Source organism: Vigna angularis, chromosome 11 (assembly GCF_016808095.1).
Source record: "Vigna angularis cultivar LongXiaoDou No.4 chromosome 11, ASM1680809v1, whole genome shotgun sequence".
In the NCBI taxonomy this organism is placed as follows: Eukaryota; Viridiplantae; Streptophyta; class Magnoliopsida; order Fabales; family Fabaceae; genus Vigna; species Vigna angularis.
Window position 1 is genome coordinate 4761716 of NC_068980.1, and position 21422 is coordinate 4783137.

At 32.5% G+C, this 21422-nt stretch overlaps 2 protein-coding genes across 2 annotated transcripts; both read right to left on the reverse strand.

Moving 5' to 3' along the window:
• Positions 1-1078: 1078 nt before the first annotated feature.
• On the reverse strand, positions 1079-4499 carry LOC108332495 (cytokinin riboside 5'-monophosphate phosphoribohydrolase LOG1). Its single transcript, XM_017567786.2, has 7 exons — positions 4290-4499; positions 3749-3846; positions 3631-3661; positions 2731-2830; positions 1788-1858; positions 1483-1626; positions 1079-1368 (listed from the first exon to the last, which is right to left on the reverse strand). Exons 1-7 carry the CDS (start codon positions 4407-4409, stop codon positions 1282-1284), a joined length of 651 nt encoding a protein of 216 aa, XP_017423275.1. The 5' UTR covers positions 4410-4499; the 3' UTR covers positions 1079-1281.
• Positions 4500-17179: 12680 nt separating this feature from the next.
• LOC108333312 (protein CNGC15c) lies at positions 17180-20781 on the reverse strand. Its single transcript, XM_017568718.2, has 7 exons — positions 20349-20781; positions 19612-20158; positions 19286-19498; positions 18764-19062; positions 18389-18500; positions 18068-18304; positions 17180-17925 (listed from the first exon to the last, which is right to left on the reverse strand). Exons 1-7 carry the CDS (start codon positions 20375-20377, stop codon positions 17272-17274), a joined length of 2091 nt encoding a protein of 696 aa, XP_017424207.1. The 5' UTR covers positions 20378-20781; the 3' UTR covers positions 17180-17271.
• Between the last annotated feature and the right edge of the window lie 641 nt (positions 20782-21422).

Sequence of the window (21422 nt, forward strand, 5' to 3'; positions counted from 1 at the left end):
AATATTATACTCAAAAATATTTTTAATAGACATTTAGTAATTTTGTAAATAAAACTTAAACTTATTTAATTGCAAAAGTACAAGTACAAGTAGAATTAGATAGTTATTCTAAAAAGTAGCTTTCATTTCTATAAAAAAGTGTGATATTCTCTCTAAGAAAAATAAAAATGTTTAGATTTTTTTTATTAAAATATATCATATTATAAATTATTTTCACAACTTTTTTTATAAAAATATGATAATATCTATTTTGTTCGTGTTTATAGAATAAAAGAATAATGCTAAACAAAATGCATCTTATAAGTCCAGAACAGTGCAGTGACACGAGCATCATGGACTTACAATCCATTGGACAAATTTTGTTCGCTTGTTAGAGATTTTTTTTTTCTTCTGAAGGTGATAGTTGCAATTAAAAAAAGAAAATATATTAAGAATAATGAACAACCTGACACAAATCAACAACAAGACAATAATCTCACAGTTGGTAAGAGTAAAATTTGCAAATCCAAAATTATGTAACTAGTGTTAGAAAATGGACCATAGTTTAATTTTGGAATAGCTCAATAGTTGTTTAATTTTAACTATCTTGTAATCTTTTACCTTTTTATTAAATTAAAAAAAATGGAGAATTTAGTAAAACACCAGTAACTGTTATGAGTTTTTCACTAATAAAAATAGTATTTAAAGCGGGTCTTACTAATATAAATTCTTTTAAATTGAAAAAATTATATTTTATTTTAAATAATTTATATCAAAATTATTATTATTTTATTTAAAAAGAAACTCATGCAAATAATTCTTACTAAAATTACCTGCTTAATAAATATTAATGTTAGTGAACACATTTATTTGGCCTTTCAGAAATCATATGTTTTGAACACTTGTGATTTGTTGATTTCTGATTATCAACACTTGTCTCCTTTGAGTATGATAGACCACATGTAGGCTACAATGCATGGAAAAAGGTAGAAAAATAAAATAGAAATCTTATGATCTCTTTCTGCACAATTTTTCTAAGCACATGTGTTTCAATTTTAATCAACAGATAGAATCTTAAAAGCAAGAAAAAAAAAAAGGATTGAAATTGAAGATGGTAGTTAACCTTCAGAACTAGATTTCAGTCAAATGTTTACACTAGCAACGAAATGTAGAAGAGCACAAAGAATTCGGCTCTAGGAAATTGTGGTCATAGGCTACCATAATAGTCTCTTCCACTTTGAAATTCTAACTAACAACTATCATCTACACAAACTTCCATCAACATCATAGTCTAAAACTCCATTAAATTCCACAATGTGAAGACTGATGTAGCTGTTCCCTCTCCCAGCTTACCTTGGAGACAACTCTTTCATGTTGTGGGAAATATTCCTACAAGGTGAAACCAAATTTCATTAGTTTTACCGAAAGAATGGAAGCTAGTTATGGAAAGAAAAAATACTGATAAAAATAACTAAGTTAATGGAAGAACTATGCAACAATCACCTCCATCTCTTTGACAAGTTCTTTTGGTGTTGGTGCTGATACAATTATATGGCGTGCAGTGGGGCTGATGAACCCTTCTTCCACTGCTTTGTCAATGAAAGACAAAAAGGTATTGTAGTATCCATCAACATTCAGCAACCCCACCTTCAAAAATCAAAACATTGTTAATTTTATATCTACACACAAGAGTTTAATAGGCAAAATTTTCATGATTAATATTACTATAGTAATTCTTCTAGGATGTAATAGAAATTTAATTTAGCTTTTCTGTAAGGTAAAAATTCAAAAAACTTTGGAGCATGTACCGGTTTATCATGGATGCCAAGTTGAGCCCATGTTATCACCTCAAGGAGTTCCTCAAGTGTCCCATAACCACCTTTATGATAAAAAAAAGGATAACATTATACCATAATGGTCTCTGCCTTTTCTTTTATGGTCAAAATACTGTCTAGAAAAGGAAATATACAAGTGCAATAGATGTGAGTGCATTCAATATTTTTTAAGATGACAGCCAAAACCTGAACTAACTATATTTTAAACATGTAATTTAAAAACAGGGACAATTCTGGTTACATATATTGTTTTTGGACACGTCCTACGTTTGGAGTACAGGATATTCCAGAATCTTGGAAATTTCTCATGTGATACACTTAAGTTAAAAACTCTGCTGATAAGGTTTGGAGTTTTTTTTTATTCCAATTCTCGCATAAGTTTCATTTTATGAGTAAATGTTTGCCAAAGTTTATTTTTTTTAAAAAGTGATCATTTTTAAGTATTTTAAAAATTGAAAATACTTAAAATAAAATAAATGATTGGCAGAGTCGTCCCAATACAATAAATAAAAAAGTTTCTTTTTTAAGCCAATGAAAAGGTTTTCGTTTTTCCATACACTATGATTTCGAATTGACCAGTCATATGTACAAATTTTGTAGTGTGTAACAATTTGACCATAATTCTTTTATGTAAATAATGCTTTTATTGATTATAACGAATTAACAATTTAAAATAAAAAATATATTTAAAGCATGATATTTATGATTAGAGATATGGCTACGCACGTGAGTAACTTAGGTGTCTAGGTTTATGCATTTAATGTATTGCTTGTTTTCATTAAAAAATGAGTGAAATCTAAAAAACAAGCAAGTATCTTACTGATATTGAATGAGGATGACATGGCAGGTGATGTTAATGAATTGTTAATGTGATTAAGAAAAGATAATGGCATAAGATAATGAATGTTGTACCAACCAGGTAAGGCAATAAAGGCATCAGAACGTTTGGCCATCTCTGCTTTTCTTTGATGCATGTCTGCTACTGTCTTCACTTCCCCCACTGTTTCTCCAGTGAGCTGCAACCAAACAAATGAATCCAAATTATCACTGAAACAGGTTCATAGAAATGTAAAGTGGAAACAGCTTTTGCGCGTGAGAGAGAGAGAGAGGGTTGCTAAGCTACAATACAATTCAATACTACAAGAAACAATGCATGCCACGGAATATGAGGAAGCTGGAGAAGGGGAGCGGTGCAATGATGAGTGTTGCAGTGTTGGCAGAGAAGTGGGCTCAGTTCAAAATCATACGACCACCCTTTTGCTATCGGGCAACCAACAAATAAGAGTCAGAACAGAGAACCAGATCAACCAAGAAAGTCACTTACTTTCTCTATGATACCAATTAAGATGGGGTGCCAACAGAACCACAAATGCCATGAGAATCTAAAGGGGTATATGGGACTAGGAGAGAAGGACAAAATGGTTCAGAGAGGAAAGACCCCAGATTGCCAGGTGTATGTATTCCTATTCAATATTCAATATTCATGTGATGAATAAACCGAATCTTATAATAAATAAATAAATAAGTAAATGTTGTGAGTGAAACTCAAATAATACACTAGTTCTAGTTCCTCTCACTGAGAACCGCACATGAATCACAAAAAAGGACAAGTGAAAGCTCAGATATTGGGATAACAAAAGTATGGTGGAAATTCACTTGAAATAGGGTGTGTGCCAAGGAATTAGAACAAGAACATATATATTGTGGTAAGATAGGGAAAAGAAGGAGATAATTCTCTGTGTCCCCCCCTGCATATGTGTTCGGTCATTTTCTTTTTTATTTCCAAGGAAATGCTTCCAAAACTCCTTAACATTACCTCTCTTGGCATAAGTGTCTTGGGAATAACTCTGCGCGCAAAAGCAGGACAAAAATCAGTTGACTTCAACAAATTAAATATATATAACATCATTAGACCAGACCAAGGAGATGCTCACCCGATTACATGCCGACCACCTTCGTAGACAGCCTGAGAAATCAACCCCATCAAACCAATGCTGCCCCCTCCATATACTAGATCGATATTTCTTGACACCTTTTCAATACCAAACAATACAAGTATATGTGTGAATAGAATAGCTCTAGTTCAGTGAAACTAGGAAAGATATGTGCTTGATATAAACAGCAAAGAAATATAAAACTGGAGAATTCATGAAAGGCAGAGAAGTTGATGTGAAAACTAGCTTAGACGACACGGGTTTACTGTTTGTCGGATTGTAAATCTTAGTATTGTAGTAAAAAGTTGTAAGCTTAGAAAAATTGAAAAATGGAAAGAAAAATAAGACAAATTAAGCAAAAGAGAGAGGTTGACGTAGTTCAAAGATAAAATAAGGAAAAAGAATGTTAAAGCAGGAGATGAGAAGAAATCCAAAAGATGGGAAGAAAAGTTAGATGGTAATAGAAAAGAATAGGATATGTTTGAGGAGAGTTGGTGGAAAAGGAAAGAGAAGAAATAGGAGAGTGAGAAGGGGCATTTACCAATTCTCTTCCAAGCTCAATAGCAGCGTCCTTGTAAGTAGTTTTGTTCCCTGGACTACTACCACAGAAGACACAAATCCTCTTGAACTTGGATTGCTTCATCTCTGTTTCTTTCTCCATCTCTCTTTTTCTCACACAGAGGGAACAGGTTCTATGTTCCACACTGGACAGAATGGATGAGCGCTTGATGGTGTAAACGCGCGCCTATGCTATATATAACAGCAACACAGGCAAAGGCTCGCACACGTCTTCACTCATCACCGATGATGACGCTGACTCACACAACTTGTACGTAGAGACTGAGGGAGACTTCATCCAATGATGTGTGTATTTTCTTTCTACTTTACCATGGTCCCCTCTCTACCACCAATGAGAAAAAAAAACCAAAAACAAAATGAAAAATGAAAAATGAAAAATAAAAATAAAAACAATCCGTGGTCCTATCCTATGTGAAGATGAGATGATTATGGTAGCTTGTGGGTTTATTTTTATTAATTTTGATGGCATGGAAATGGATGCCCTGTTGCGTTGCGATTCAAATTTCAATGACTAATGACAGCACCAAGCCGTTAAGGATATCCTAGAATTTTCAAATGTCAGTTTGAAGAGAAACACACATAATTATCCGAGGCCATTCAATAGAGGCATTGCCGGCCTGTCTAGTACCTTGAGATGTAACTTGGACATAGAAAGTTGACCAAATATTGGTTCAACGTTGTCATAAATCTAATAGATATGTTGATTCTTTTAATTCTTAACACAGAGTTTGGAATGCACTGTTTCTGATGAGCTCGTGAAAAAAACCCTTTCCCGCTCCTCCACCGTTCTTGCTTCTTCACACTGTCTTGTGAGTAGCCAAATCAGAGCATCTTCATCTGGGTTGACTTGTAATCTAGTACTTTATCACATTCGGCATCCAACTAATCCTGTCCACCCACCCACTCCTATTACAATCTATCCCTCTCACAAACACTTCCTTCTATTTCTGTTATAACAATCACCTCATTATTTTAACACAGTGCTGCCATTCCCCCGTTACACAACATCTACATCATTACATTATGCCATACCTTCGAACGTGTAACATGTTCGACTTTCCCAAGCTTTTCTTATACACAAACGTTTCATTCTCATTCTCATGCTGGCCCATCTCCATTAATACCATGGTTCCATAAAAGTAGCATATAATTCACATTGTAATAATATAAAAGAACTTCTACAAGATTGCTTATATATAAACATCAGCTTCTTTTTTTTCTTTTAAATAAATTACTTCACATTTTTAATTTAAATATTAAAACAAAATTTCTTCCTAGTGATTGTAAAAGTGAATTTTGCCTTGATAGTTACATCTCTTGCATACATGTCGCATCTTTAAAGAAAGTTATGATATAAATGATTAATACTACTTTTTATTCAAAATTTTAAGTCAGGTTAATAGATCTTTATTTTTATATGACGTTATATTTTTTTATTTTTATTTAACATGAGACTTGAATTTATTATTAGATTCTTAACCGTTAATACGTTGCAGGTGTTAGAATTGACGTTGCAGGTGTTAGAATTGTAAGTGTGAGTCTAAGTCTCATAGATAGAAATGAGAATGTAGAGCATCACATAAAATTGAAGATCCATTAATTTATTGTCTTAATAAAGTTTTGGATAGAAAATTGTGTCAATAAATTAGACTCAGGTCTCATTAGTCTTTGTTGTATTTTCTTTATGAACCTCCTCTTTCAATAGATAGATCTAACAGCAGGGTTGATACACTGCCTCCAAAATTATTCCCACATTAGCATAGACACAACATTTGTAATTAAAATGGTTTATTAGCCTCTAGATGGAGTAGAAAACGTAAAGTTTGGATGGTTTGATCCGTGCAATAATGGAAGTTGAGAAGAGTTTAAAGAGAGGACAAATAGTGAATGTGTACCTGACTGACACCAATATAGCATTGCTCTAGAGGATAGGCAAAGAGCAAGCATGTGCCATTCGCTCCCAGCCATTCTTTGAGAAGAAAATTGGGACAATCGGTCAGAGTCCTATTGGAAAGAAACATCTCAAAGACCAATAAGAACTTGACGCCTCTAACACCCATCATCAAATTGGTTTCACCAAATTTGGAAACGTTTAATCTGTCACACACTCTGGTTTGATGCTACCCTTTCTGTCTCCCTCTTATATTACAACCAGCCAAATTTTTTGACTATGTTAATCAACTACCAATAATAAAGTACGTATCCCATCTCTTCTCAGATAAGATGTGTGGCATTATGTTGGCAAACAATTGTGATTACCCTTCACTTTCTTTATCCTTTGTTGGGGAAAGCATTGCACTCTGTTTTTATAAAATTGCCTCCTCATTAATTTTATGCTCTCTGTTTCCGAATTCAACCTGTCTTTTCATCACAATAAGTGATCTAACAACAACCACGTAAAACTATTTGTAAATAAACACCTATTCTAACCCCACTTACTCAATTTTATGCCAAACATTATTTTTATACATCCAATCCAATATATTCTCAATTTAGTTTTTTAAACGTAAAAAAATGTTAATTTGATGTATAGCTTTTATTAATGGAGACTAAATTTAGAATGTATGACTAAATCATACACAACTCTTTAAAATTTTATGTAATTGGAAAATCAAACTTCAAATTAATCGTCCAATATTTTGAAGTAACTATTATTAGTCTAATGCATTCAAATTAAAATGAAAAGAAGCCTTTTTTTTCCTTCATAAATTTAAGTTTAGATGTATTAACCTATTTTATTATGAATTGTTTATTCTAATAAACCTCTCAAATCATGTTAACTAGACTTTTTTTTAAATGGTTAATAAATTAATTTCGGACCTTTCGAGTAACTTAAGAGACGTAAGAATTTTAACTCACATAACAAATTCACACCACCTTTAACATGAAATTATGGATATTTTTTTTACATGGTAATTCTTAACTTTATCCTTTTTATTCAACATCATCGTGTTCTTAGTATCAAATATTGATTAATTGACTTTGACTCGTATAGAATGTCCAACATTTTGTTAAAGATTTAGTCAAGTTTTAGAAAATATCATCTAATGCAACCCATGTTTAATCCTAATTGATATATGTTCCAAAAATTTCTTTGGTGGAGGAAAGCTGTGTTAACACACTCCTCTTTGGTGTTCTTTGCTGGAATTTGAATTGAAGGAGACATCATCGCGTGCATTTGGAAGCAAATGAATGATTGAGTTCCTTCAGCAACTAAATGGTGGGAATCCTACTCAGATAATCATCCACGTACTATGGCTAGTTAGTAACCCAAATGCATCCCCTTTCCGTTCTCTTTATTCATGTCATGCTATTTCTCCTCATGCCTCGTAGATTTGTCGGTGCAGTTTTATGAAATTCCATTTCTTTAAAGTACACTAATGTACAAGGTATCCATGCTGGGTCCAAGATTGTTCACTCATAAGGACACAGACCCTAGTTGCTTGGCTTCTGCGGTTGTATCACAGATAAATAAAACAGTAATAATGGCACATGCCATATTCCTATAATACACTCCTTATTTATACTTTATACAAAAACTGTATTAAATAACAAAAGTAAATGCTAATTTCATTTCAAAATCAGTGCCTGTTTTACCATATATAATGCATTCTCCAGAAAACATAGCTTTTGGTCAGCACTCCCACAAACAGAATATTGGAAAATATGATTGCAGTGGTAAGTTGCGTTTAAGTCTGCATTGTGTCATATTCGTAAGAGATTAAAAGATTTGTCCAAGAGTTGCCTTTTCGGATAAGGCAGACATCTCTTTCATCATATCGTTCAGGCAACGCAAGTATATGAATACTGTTCAGTTCAGCTAACCCATGCATATACTGCAACCCTGTCATGAACATGTGTGAGAAAATGGGGCCACTTCCTTTGTTAATGAAACAGAAGTTGTCTATTTGTAAGAAAGTCTTGCTTCTCTGATGCCAAAGTATGCCTAACTAAAACATTTCTATTTCTTACTTTATTTTTCCTACTACCACTAATCTTGCCGTGTTGGTAAGAGATCCGATGAATGAAGGACAACCTTTAATTTTATGAGTTAACTTTTCAACTCAAATTAAGTCTATATTAACTTTTGAGACACTATAGCGTGATATTTAGTGATTAATTTTGTGAGATTGTTAAATGAAATATGCATATTATTCCTTAAACGGGCGTTCCTTCGTGGCCTTTTAAAATAAGGACTTTTGCTGGCCTTCCACATAGATCAATTAAATCATACCATGTGTGATGAGCGTGGCTATGAAGGTTAAAGTCTTTGTGCCACATTGCTTCATGGCGACAATGACTCTGCTGAACAGTGGACTCCCTGCAGGCCTTAGCGCTGATGATCTCGATGCAACGTTTCACAATGTTGATGTTCTCAACGTAGGGGAGAGGAGGTTGCGCAGGACTTCAGGACGGCGGCGGTGGCATCGGTGAGCGTGAAGAACGCTACCTGAATGAGAAACTTCTTGATCCGAATGTTTTGGCAAATAACAATGATAAGATAGATTTTTTTATAACATTTTGAAACACTACAAATATCATTTTTTTATTGAATTTAAAGTAAATCAGCACAATAACAAATAAATAATTTGTGTATTGACTTTCAAAAGAAATATCAAATTATTACACATGACATATTTTAATTGAATCTAGATTAAAAGAATAAAATTCTTCTTTTCTAAAAGACAAAGTCTCAACCTAGTTAAATAAAACAACACCCTATATAACTCTTCAACATAACACAAAGATATTATCATGAAAAGATAATCATATGATTAACATCGTATTCTAAACAATCTTGATTATGTCTAATTTATCTTACATGAGATATTCATGTAAAACCCGTAAAATAACTATAAAAATACTATTGTTCACATATTTATTGTTATATTTATTATATTTGACCAATTTTTTTACTTAAACGGTATAGTGTCTTTGAATACATCTATTTCACATTTCGACTAAGGGATAAAAAAAACATTTTGATTGAAAAATAGAAAGTCAACACCAAATCAAATAAAAACCAATAAAGACATCTCAACATTTTAGAATAATATTTTTCAAATAAAAAATTGTTATTTCTAAGTAGTTTATTTACCTAATTTTTTTTCACTTTTATAAATCTTATATATTAAACCGTTTAAATTAACTCAAACACCACTCTCTCATCTCCAAATCAACCTTTAAAATATATAAAAATATAATTACTTTATTTATATTTTTAAAAATAATCTTACAAATTTAGCAGTTAATGAAATCTTATAAACATATTTAATAAAAAGATGCACTAAAAAAATTATCATAAGCATTAAGGTATGTATTACTTACCATACACTTAAGAAATGATAGTAAATTATAATATTTGAGTCATTTAAATTGAAGAGTAAACTTGAATTTAGTTGGTGAGGTATAAAAGTCGAAATTGACATAGTATGTTGTATATAAATGGAGGGATTTGGTCTTAATTAAATTTCTAGTATTGAATAATGTAAAGTTGATGATGTGGTTAATTTGAATAATTAAAAGAAGTTGGAGGTGGTTGTAAGAGTAGCATAGATAGGATGATTGATGAGGGAGCATAGTGGTTGTCAACTTCGTGAATAAACAAGGAGTGCTCCGACAACCACCGACTTCCCATCTGTCCTTGGAAGAATGTGTGTCACATATATTAATTAAATTATTTTCACCATTTACTCAACACATGCTCCAACAAACCAACTCGTATACGTAATTAAACCTGCCTTTTCAACTTCTATTCCATTTTCTTCGTCTTCTTTTCTTATTAAATCAAATATATTTTATATTTTTTTTTATTTATCTAAAAGTGAGTTCAAGTCTCATATTAAATAAAAATAAGAAAATAAATCAGTAAAAAATCCATTAATTTATTGTCTTAAATTTTAAGTAGAGAATAATATCAATTTATATGATTAGATTTAGATATTAATTTTTATTAAAAATAATTGTTTTTTGTTTTTTGTTTTATATGTATTATAGAGAAAGAATTCATAAACTCACGAAGCTTGTCACATCAGCTTATTGAAAAATTTGAGAATATGCAATTGTTTAAAGTTTGGTTCCTTTTAAATTAACAAATATAATTTCATACTTTAAGGATCATGGTGACATCTTCCATAGGTTTGTCCAAAATATATACAATTTTTTAGCCAAATTCTCCACTCTTGGTCAACAATGTCTACACGTGTTGCTTTTACAAAAAAGTGATTTAAACTCACTTTAATTCCAGTCTTCGTTGTGAATGAGCCTCATCAATTGCATTTATTGGTTATGCTTTTCTAAATGGTGCTTTATGGTTGGGATGACAACTTTAGGAAAATCATTTTTCGAATGGGATATCCTTTTCGCGTCATGTTACAAAATTTAAGAATGATAGAACTGTTCACAATACACTGTATTTAAGGGTGATGATACGACAACATTTTAGTCAACAAAAGGATTAAAACTAGATGTTCAAAGCTATTTTTTTATGTCGGAAAATTATAATAGCATTTAGAGTTGACAGCAAAATTAGTGTTATTAGATATAACTAGTATGTTTTAACACAAATTAATGTTGGATTATAGTTGGCATATGTGTATTACTGACTGTTTCTGTATAGATATGTGTACGGCTGAGAAACATACCTTTCTGATGTAGTTTTACTATCTTCACATGCTTGGATTCCTTGTTCCGCTTGCTTTCACTTTTAACCGGAGGGAAGGTACCTGCAAAAGACACTTCGACACTCAAGTTAGGCGTAGTTCAGTGAACTGTTACAATCCAGTATATGAAATTTAGCAAAACGTACCTGCCTTTTGGACTTAACCTTCTATTTGTAAGATATTGATAAGTTGTTTATGAATTATTGACTAAATCTAAAGGTAAGTTTGTTTTTATTCTATTGGATCCATGCTAAGTGTGGGATAACTTATAAATAAAAGGTTAAGTCCAAAAGGCTGGTACTCTTTACTAAATTCTATATACTGGATTGTAACAGTTCACTGAACTATGCTTAATTTGAGTGTCAGAGTGTTTTTTGCAGGTTCCTCCTCCCGGTCAAGAATGAAAGCAAGCGAAGCAAGAGATTCAAACATTGAAAGATAGGAAGGCTACATCAGACATATATGTCTTTCAGCCCTATACATATCCTTACACTGGCTATTATCAATGCAATTTCTCAAACTATTTTGCAAATTTTATTTACTATTTGAATCTCTTGTTTTATGTTCATCATTTTAGAATCATCATGATAAGAATGAACAAGAAAAAAAATAAACAAAGGAATAGATTTTTTGACAATTTCTCTTTAGTTGTTCACTAACCTAAACTGAAACTCAGATTTCCAACTATGTTTATTAAAAACATGGTTTGCAAGAACTGTTTTTCATTATTGATATATTACTCAAATATTACTTTCCAAAATGAGTTTGTGTGATCTAATGAAAAAAAAGTTTGAAAACCTCAATAATACAAACTTCTATTTTATATGGTGTGTCAATCTCCGTGACATGTACGTGGATTACGAGTTACCTTAACGATCAAATATTTGAAAAATTTTACAAGCCAGAATCGTTAATTTATATTATAATTTTGTCGAATAACTATTTATGCTAATTAAATGCTTAAATCAATAAAAATAATTCACAATTTGTTCTTTCTTTTTTAATTGACTAAATCCTAAAATTATTCACTGTTCTCATAAACTTCAATAATTATTTTAGTATTGTAAGAGTTAAAATCAATCTCTAACAATTTTTTTGACACAATTTATTGTCACCAAAATCAAAATTTTAGCGGGTACAAAATTTGTTCGAGTATTAAGATCTTAAATATCTTTCAAATAATTAAGATGTTTCAAGTTTTGACTCCAACTTCAGTTAACTATTTGTTTTTTTTTTCGTGCTAATGTCCTCTTATATTAATCTAAACCACATTTTATTTATTTATTTTGTCTGTTTTCCTTCTTATTCAATTTATCTCTATATCACTTCTAACCTAATAAGCTCTAAGCATCAATGCATTAATATCCACTTAAGGTATAGTATAGATTTACTCCCATGGTCCCCTCCTCCGGTTATTCTCTATTCATTGTTTTGTTAGGTTTAAAAAGATCAGAAGCTAAGAGGGTTACGAAGGAAATAGTGTGCTAAAAAAATAATTTTCTATGGAAATTCAAAAGCAAATTCAACTCTTTTTGAGCATCATTATTTTTATCTTAAACTCCAAACGAGCCGAATCATAGTTATGCATGGTGCATGCACTAATTAACTCGTAATTAATCCATTGTGAGCACTGTTAAGTAACACCCAATAAGGGTATTAGAGAAAGTAATTACTAATTAACGACCAATAAAGCAATAGAACAAAAAAAGCATATAAAAACCAATAAGGACATTAGTTTCTTTTATTTTCTCTCTTCTTTTTTTTCAAAAGTAACAACCAATAAGACTATTGGAAAAAAGTGGAAACTACTGTTAGTTTCATTCTTCTTTTTTGTCCATTTTCTTCGACAGACCACCACATTATCCATGGGATGCGAAGTACCACTGGACTTTGATATCCTTCAGGTGCTGATGTGGTGACTTGACATTTATAGGATACGTTCATTTGTTTGAATATCATTTATTTACGCGAAAAGGAATTCTACATTCAAAGTGTTGAATTGATGATTCCTTTCAGCAATATCTTTCTATTACTCTTGAAATTAAACCTAAGATCAACATTTTATCACCATACATTATCAGATTATCAGATTGAGTTCCTTTTGCATCAGGTCATCCAATAGTGATGTGACGCAAAAAAGCAATAGAAAAGTGATACTAAGGGAGATCTATGTGTTAGTTGTTGCCGGATATGAAGATAGAGTTGCAGACATTGTTCCCATAGCTTCTAGTTATGATAATTGATTCTTTTTGTGAAGAGGGGTTTTCTTCTTAGCTTGGACAACACAAAGTGTTTGTTTGGGAAGCAATAAAACTGAAAATGCGTGAAAATGTGTAGAAGCCAATAACTAAGAAGTTGGATATAAATAATAGATGTGGCATTGAAGTTGAATTGTTGATGAAAACTTCCCACATAAGACAAAAGTATGAGAAGAACCCAATAAAACATTGTAAGCGTTGCGCACAGAGTGTTGAAAGTTGAGATTGATGATAACTTTTGGTGAGTCAGCTTCCGTGGAGGCCAACATGGTTTGCCACTTTGAGGCACTTGTCTGCTTGTTATCATTCTTCTTTTTTCCTTGTGCTCTTTTTGTTGGTTTCATCTATATTAACTAATTACTTATTTGACTAATAACACGCGTTTCAATCAAACAACAACACGTATCCCAGTCAATAAATATGAATGTATATACTTCAATCGCTACGTAGTACCAACTTGTATTCATTCCTTAAGTAATCCACTAATATAATTATTGTTTCGGGGTGTGGTGGTTTTAGACTGAATTTGAAGTTAGAGATGGCTCAGAAACACTTTAGTTTACTGGTAAGGACGTGTAGGAGACTAATTGAGTATTGTAATATATCAAGTAGGATGTGCAAGAAACTTATCCCTACTGTAACATACTAGACAAGACGTGCAGGAGACTAATCAATTACTATTGAGGAGACCTGTCGAGCTATTGGAAAGTTCGGTTATATTTTGTTCCGCTCATTCAGAGTACGTGGGAGAGTCTCTGTAACACTCTGGTGCTTAAATTAGTAAGTGAGATGACTAAAGATGAATATTGTGTGTATGATCTGCGAAGTCATACCTGAGACTTTTATATATAATAGTTGTGATGGACCTTTACATTCTGTCAGCCCAATGACAACTCAATCATACCTTAATTTGTCTTAAGGGTTTAATAAGTCATTACTGTCAATAATTGTGCCTGATCAGCCATGTTGTTTGACTATATTTTTTCGGTTGATTGGCTTGGATAGTCGACCTCGTCAGCCTCATAGTCGATCTAGTGGTCGACTTGGTGATCAACATGGTGGTGTCAAACCTTTTGAGAATTCAATCATATGGTACAATTATAATGAAATAGGTAAATGAGAAATTGTTTTCTCAAAGTTAATATTTTTCACTTCAAGTGAAAGCAAAACAAACAAAAAAAGTTGTAAGACTACAGTGAATTATAAAATGGGTTAATTTTTTTTACTTAGAATATATAATTAATTATTAATGAGACTTAAATTCAACTAAAGTATAATAAATTTATGAGTTTTTTTTTCTATATATTTACTTAATATAATATTTAAACTTACACTTATATATTTAACAATATAATAAATATTTGAATATTTTTTAACTAATAATTTAGTTTATATATGACCAAATATGTTTTCCTTAATTACTAATTTGGTTTTTATATTTTATTTTATTCAAAAGAAAGTTAATTTGATGTTTTTTTTATTCAATTGACCTAAAGTGAATTGAAAAATGTCATATATCAAAATCTAAACTATTTCTTAATTTAACAAAAGTATTAAATTAACTCTATTTAATAAATATTAAATAAACAAAATTATAGAAAGCAAGTGAATTATATACTTAAATATAGAAATAAAATTAATAAGAATTTTTTCAAAGATACAAGTTAAGTAATTAATTTCCAACACACAGAAAATTAATATGGATTTCAGACCAACCAATCTGCCTAACAATATTATTTAAAAAACCAAACGTAACTAAATTTTTTGGAATTATTATAAAAATATAAGAGAAGTAGAGACCAATCAGGTATTGTTGAAGCATAATAGTAAGTGTAGCCAATATAAGTTTTCAGTAGTAATTTTTCTAGTTCCATGTTGCTGGAATAATTCTTGTAAGTAGGAAGGCTTTGGGTGAAGGGATGAAGTGTTTTTGCTGACACTAACATCATAAGTATGCACAAATCTAAAACAAGACAGCATTAAAAGAAAGCATCAACCAACTCAATAATTCATGTAATATCTGCTTTGTAAGTGGAGAATATATACATTGATTTTTACTCTGTTTAATAAGAACTCGGTGAGTGCATACAGAAAATGCAAGCAGACAAAATGATTAAACTATTAAAGTGTACAATTCAAACTAAGTCACAGTTTTTATAGTCTTATTCTTCCTTTCTCTGGTTACGAATGGAAGGACACCTGGAATCATTAGCGACCTTTAAGGATGGATTTATCGTATCATGAACTAATAGAGTTTAGGTTTTAACAACTCTTGTTTTTTTCTTTCTATTTTCTTCCCTGTCCCGTCGGTTAAGCTTAAGCCAATGCCTATGGTCAACGATAAAACTCACATTCAAAGAATTTGTCTTTACAACATCAGTGGCTTTATTGGATGAAGATGGAAAAATATATAATGAGGAATATAGAATATAATATTTTGAAATACTGTAAGAGATAAATTCTAATTACCCAAAAAAAGGTCACAGATATTCTGAGTTTGGCATATATGGCAGTGTAATAGGAGATACCATTTTTCAACGCGTTTTCTCTTAATTATCTTATAATATAAAAATTCTGAAATGAATTTGAAGTGGCACTATTACCTTCGTGGGATGCATATGATGATAAGTGTTTGGTGGATACATTCATATTCATGAATTACCACGAAACTGTGTATGTTCATGCAGAGTCAGGTGTTCTTGGTGGAATACACTGTGAATCCATTCGTTGGTACGAAAGCTACATAAGTCTCACAACACAACAAAATAGCCCAATAATTTTTTAATACTTATTGCTACTTTTATATCAACCATCCCTTTTCCTGGGAAAAAGCACAAATATCATCATCATATAAATCATAAACGGAAAGAAGACAATTGTCAATTTAGTTTACAAATTTATTAAAATATCAAGATGTTTTTTGAAATTAGTTTTCAGTGAATTTAGTTTAATCGTCACCCAATAAACTATGTAATTTGATTTTGTATAAAGTCAAAGAAACTCATATGTTGATACTAAAACTGTTTAGGTTAATAATATTTTTAGTTTCCTGAAATTTAGGGAATTATAGTTTTGGTTTTCAAAAAATTGAAAATAAATTATATTTAATCTTTAAATACTAATTTTGAGGAGTTAACTTAGGTGTTTTTTCAGAGTTTAGAGTAAGTGTTAAACTGTTTTTAGTTTCTTTATTTCGTGTTTAAAGACTAATACTATATATTTTTCAATTTTAAATAACTATTTTTTTTTAATTTGAAAGGAAACTCAAAATTATCTTAAATTTTAGAGATTAGAAACATAATTAAACTAATTATTTTGTTTAGCTTTGTATCTCTTTATTTTTTTTCATGTCAATCAAACACACTTTCCACACTTGGATTCCCAACCATCTTCCCTCTCACAACTACGAATAGCTCTTTCTAAGGATATAAACACCAAATCAGATATGAGCTCAACCAATAAGAGATTGACAACCATTTATATCCAAAATTTTAAAGCAATAGGTTGATGGGTCTTTTATCTTTAAACAATATTCTACTTTCTCAATTCTATCTAACGTGAAATTTAGACTCACCTTTGGATTCTCAACCTATACTTCATCTTTAATCTATAATTATGGGATAATGATAATTTGACAATATTTTTTTGACAACATTTTAATATTCATTTACGTATCATTCTGTAATTGGTCCTAAATTACTCCACAATTAATAATAATAATAATTATAAACACCAACATGAACCAATTTGACACGTAGATGGTGTTAAAATGTTGTCAAAAAAATGTTGTCAAAATATCATTATCTATAATTATGCATATTTTAAGGTTTCAATTCCGTGATTGAATAAAATAAAGAAAAAAAAGAGAGGAAGATATTAAAAAAAAACACTATTGTCAAAATAGTTGAGTAATTAGGCCAACACTATTTTTATGTAGTAATTAGTACGGCCAGTATTATTGTTACTAGAACAAAAAGTTTATATTACAATTTTAAGTTTTATTTTTTTATATTACATTGAATAGTTAATATCGTTCATCCACTGAGAAATCTGGTTCTGCTGGCTTCGGCAAAGAGGACACAACTCCAGAATTTGTGGGAGAAGAGACATGAACAGCTTTCCTAGTACTCCTAGCGACCCTTTTGGCATACGTTGGTGTCTCAGGTTCTGCATTGTTAATGGCTCTGGCCCTTAGTTCAGCAAGTTCCTTCCTCTTCTTATGCCTTCTCCACGCGGCTTGAACGAAACACGCAGCCCAGGTTCTCCACTGGTGTGAGTAAAACCTGAATTTGTGTCTCAGTTGTTTGCTGTGCAGTCTTCTGAACTGTGACGCCACGAATTTCAGGTCTTCCGCTATCAGTGCAAAGGCCTCCACTTCCGATATGGCTTTCACTGTTCGAGTGGACGAAGGGAGGATCACACTGGGCCGTGGGTCCAAGGCCCAAGTTAGAAGCTCCTCGCCGCAGAAATCGCCCGGCCCAATGCGGCACGAGTTGAAGAACCCGGCCCTTCCCCCGTTGGTGGTGTAGGAATCAAGATGGCCCCTGATTATGAAGAGCATCTCATTGACAGGATCACCCTCTCGCACAAGGAACGTTCCCTCTGTGCACAGTGCAGGCTTCAGCCTTTCACAGATTGCATCCAACATTCTCTCATCCATTTGATCAAATAATGGCACCTTTTCATAACCAAGATAAAAAAATATGTTACCTTTTCACTGTACCTTTAGTTATGATAAAAAGAATTAATTTTTACAAGTGGGTGCTTTTCTATTAGTTAAATGTGTTACTGCAAGATTATGTTGTGAAGCTGGGACTTACTCCTCGAACTAGATCGAGACAAAGGTGGCGTTTGATGTCTCTCTGAAGATCCACTGGGAGTCCTTTGAGAAGAGATTCTTCATCTACTCCTCGTGTGGCCAGCCATTTGTATTGGTCGTATTTACGCACAGATTCTCTTAGTTCTGGAGGTAGTTGTCTGTGATGCATCCATTGTTCTGTATCAGTTCTTTTCACCCTCCACTCTTCTAAGCGAACAGTAGTTGATTGGAGATATGTCTGCAAAATTCAAGTTCTGTTGTGTATTAAATTTTCATATGGGGAAAACACAGGTAAAGGAAGCGTCTTGCACTGTTTAATTACCTGCATGTTACCGATTAGTAACGCAAAGAGAACCAATCCAAGAGTTGCAATAACAATGGCGACCATTATCTCTCCAACATATGTGCTGGTAAGAAGGCCTTGTCCCAGAGAACTGCATCCTCCAATCAGAAAAGCATTAGGGTCCACGAGGGTAAAAGAGCTTTAGTAAGTCATGCAGAATTTATTCCATTCGCTAGGGAAGAGGATCAGAGAATGTGGATCACATTATCCTTTGCTCAACAAGATGAAAAGAAATGAAATAGAGAGAAGGGGGTGACATAATTGTTTTGAAGAGAGAAGGGGGTGACATAATTGTCATAGAAGCTTGACTAAGGTGTAAAAGATGATAAGGTAGAACGACTGGATAACAATTACCTCAAATTCCTTAGACCCCACCACAGGCAGAAGAAGTACTTGTTGAAGAATGATGAGGATGTAACTTCGGAAGTCACGGCATCAGCGTATATACCAAACTGATAGAATTCATCTTTTGCATTTGGTGAGCATAAATTTGTGATATTACTTGCTATAAACCAGGACACCCTATGGGCATCTTTAACCCTGTGACAGTCAAAGAATCCATATTCACAAAATGACTTCTCCAAATCGCATACACTTCTCCAACACGCTTCTTGTCGCTCGATTGATAGAAGATACCAGCAAGCCCCTAAAATCTTTTTGGAATATTTTCCATTCAAAAACCAAGATAATAAAAAGAGGTTGCATAATGTTGACATGTGATGAAATAGAAACCACTGTAGTTTGGTTTTGTTTGATTTGTATTAACTTTTTTCTCTTAACGCGAGACTTAATTTTCTGTAATGAACATGATAGCATAAGGAATAGCTTCAACTGCATGAGCAATCAAGAAAAGTAGTTTTAATTTCAGCTACTTACATGGCTAGCCAACATATAAAGCATTAGGTTGTAAGCAGCTCCTGCCCATGCTGTTTCTGTCACCACCCCTGTAGCTTTTACAATTTGTGATGAGAGTGGGAAAATCAAAACTAGCCTCGGAAAATATTGGAAAACGATAATGAAGCGAAGGACATTTTTTGTGTTGCCCATGGTTGAACCCTTAAGAGTTGGGATAATAATCCAAATTAACACCTGGAATCAATGTAGCAAAAAGGCATATTTAACATGTCAAAGCACAAAATTTTGTCCAGAATATGTATTCCAACACTTTTTTGTAACGAGAAAGAAACTTTTCAGCATAGTACCTGAGGAAGGGGCAGGGCAGCAACAAAGTCTAACCAGAAACTCTTTTTAAGGTACCTAACTGCAATCTTAGAATATCCTACAACAAGTTCTCCTCTCCCAAAAACCCTTGAAGAGGGAGCAACAAAAGCCGTACGAAACTTCAACAAAATCTGAATCACGTAGAAGACGTCCCCCACTGATCTTACCAGAGTGAGGATAACCTCAACAGTTATTCCAATATCAATGCACACTTCATCTCGAACCACTGGCAGATAAAAGAACAAAGGGTCCACAAACAAAGACACTAAACATGCTACCAAGAAAATCTTGTTCCATCGGTGTATGATTTGTCCCCTGGGATCTAATACTCTTCGTTTGACTCTGTCATAGTCTTCCGAGAACACTCTTGACAACATTCTAGCTTTCAAGAACTTCCCCGTCACCTTTTTCTTAGCCATTTTGGAACTAGGCTCAGGTATTTGTGTCCCATCAATGTGGTATTTGATCTTGAAACCGTTGTCACCGATACTTGCAGGAAATTTAGCTAGCTCCGGATCATCTTCAGACCTAAAATATGCAATGAAACTTTAATATAAATGAAAATCCATTTAACAAACAGCTCAATCTCAAAGCACGTTTTTATTGTTGAAGGGTAGAGTTGAAGTTTAGTAATCTGTTTATAGCCTAAGCTCAGAAGTAGTAATAGCAGTAGTACTAAATAGATTGAAACTCCAAAAATACAACGAAGGAAACGAACCTTGCAGATCTAGAATTACCAAAAGCCATTTCGATATTCCAGAAGTATGAAGCCCTCTTCAATAAAAAATATGAATCTGGGAGCAATTTAAAAACTGAAACTTGATGTTTTTTCTTTCAATCAAATGTTTGTTGATAAAAGCACCAACAATGATTGCATCAAGAAAGTGCAAATCGTCAAAAGCATAAAAAGGAGATGCCAACAAACAGTGAGGCAGATTCCGGAGCATTTCCCTCTGCTACAAGCAAAGCCATGGCACTTGTAAACCAGCTTCTCACATCTGCAGCTCTTCCACCTTGCTTATTGATTTGCCCCCAACCAACTAGAAACCACTTTGAGTATTCAAAAACAAATGGATCATTCGAGCAATGCAGAGTGAGAAGAGTAGTATATTCATTTGCTTGTAGCTGTCACCCTCCCCTTAAAAGTGGGGGAACATGTCAAACAGAGATTTATTTATAAACAAATGCATATACAATCCTGAAGAAAAATATTAAACTATAAAAGAAATCAGAGAGGAAATAGCTTTGTGTGTGCGGAAAGATTAATTCATTTGAACAGTAGAAATGGCTAACTGGGTTTTACTTCATTCATTAAGTATTTTTCACATGCATTACCGAAAATACAATTGAGAGATGATTATATATCAATTATGTCAGACTTTGTTGAGAGAGAAGTACACCTTATGCTGTTGGAAGTTGACATTTAGACAAGTAAAACCCAAAGAAGGAGTGCAAGTTTTTTGTTTTTTTGTTTTAGTTTACTTTGATGTTTGATATGGTGGCAATTAGGAAGGATCCATACTCATGGAAGAACTATGCTTTATTATAACACTGACGCGCTTTTCATCGTCAATGAATGAATTTTATTCCATTTGTTGCTTTGGATTTATGTGATCTTCATCATCTGCATGTTTATTCAATGATTATATATTGTTCAATCCAATCTAATCAAAGTGGGATAAAACTGTTGGAAATCCAGGTGTGAGTTCAAGTCCCACATTATATTGGAGAAAGTAGAGCGCTATATAAAGATGAAAGACCCATTATTTTAATGTTTTGGGTAAAGAGTGGT

Excerpts from the sequence above, each read along its gene's own strand:
- LOC108333312 (XM_017568718.2), bottom strand. The coding sequence starts at position 20,377 with ATGGCTTTTGGTAATTCTAGATCTGCAAG. Across the intron at positions 19,063-19,285 it reads TTTATATGTTGGCTAGCCAT|ATTTTAGGGGCTTGCTGGTA; the intron begins GTAAGTAGCTGA and ends TATTCCAAAAAG. Across the intron at positions 18,305-18,388 it reads TACTAATCGGTAACATGCAG|ACATATCTCCAATCAACTAC; the intron begins GTAATTAAACAG and ends TGAATTTTGCAG.
- LOC108332495 (XM_017567786.2), bottom strand. The coding sequence starts at position 4,409 with ATGGAGAAAGAAACAGAGATGAAGCAATCCAAGTTCAAGAGGATTTGT. Across the intron at positions 1,859-2,730 it reads TGCCTTTATTGCCTTACCTG|GTGGTTATGGGACACTTGAG; the intron begins GTTGGTACAACA and ends TTTATCATAAAG. Across the intron at positions 1,627-1,787 it reads TTGGCATCCATGATAAACCG|GTGGGGTTGCTGAATGTTGA; the intron begins GTACATGCTCCA and ends TGATTTTTGAAG.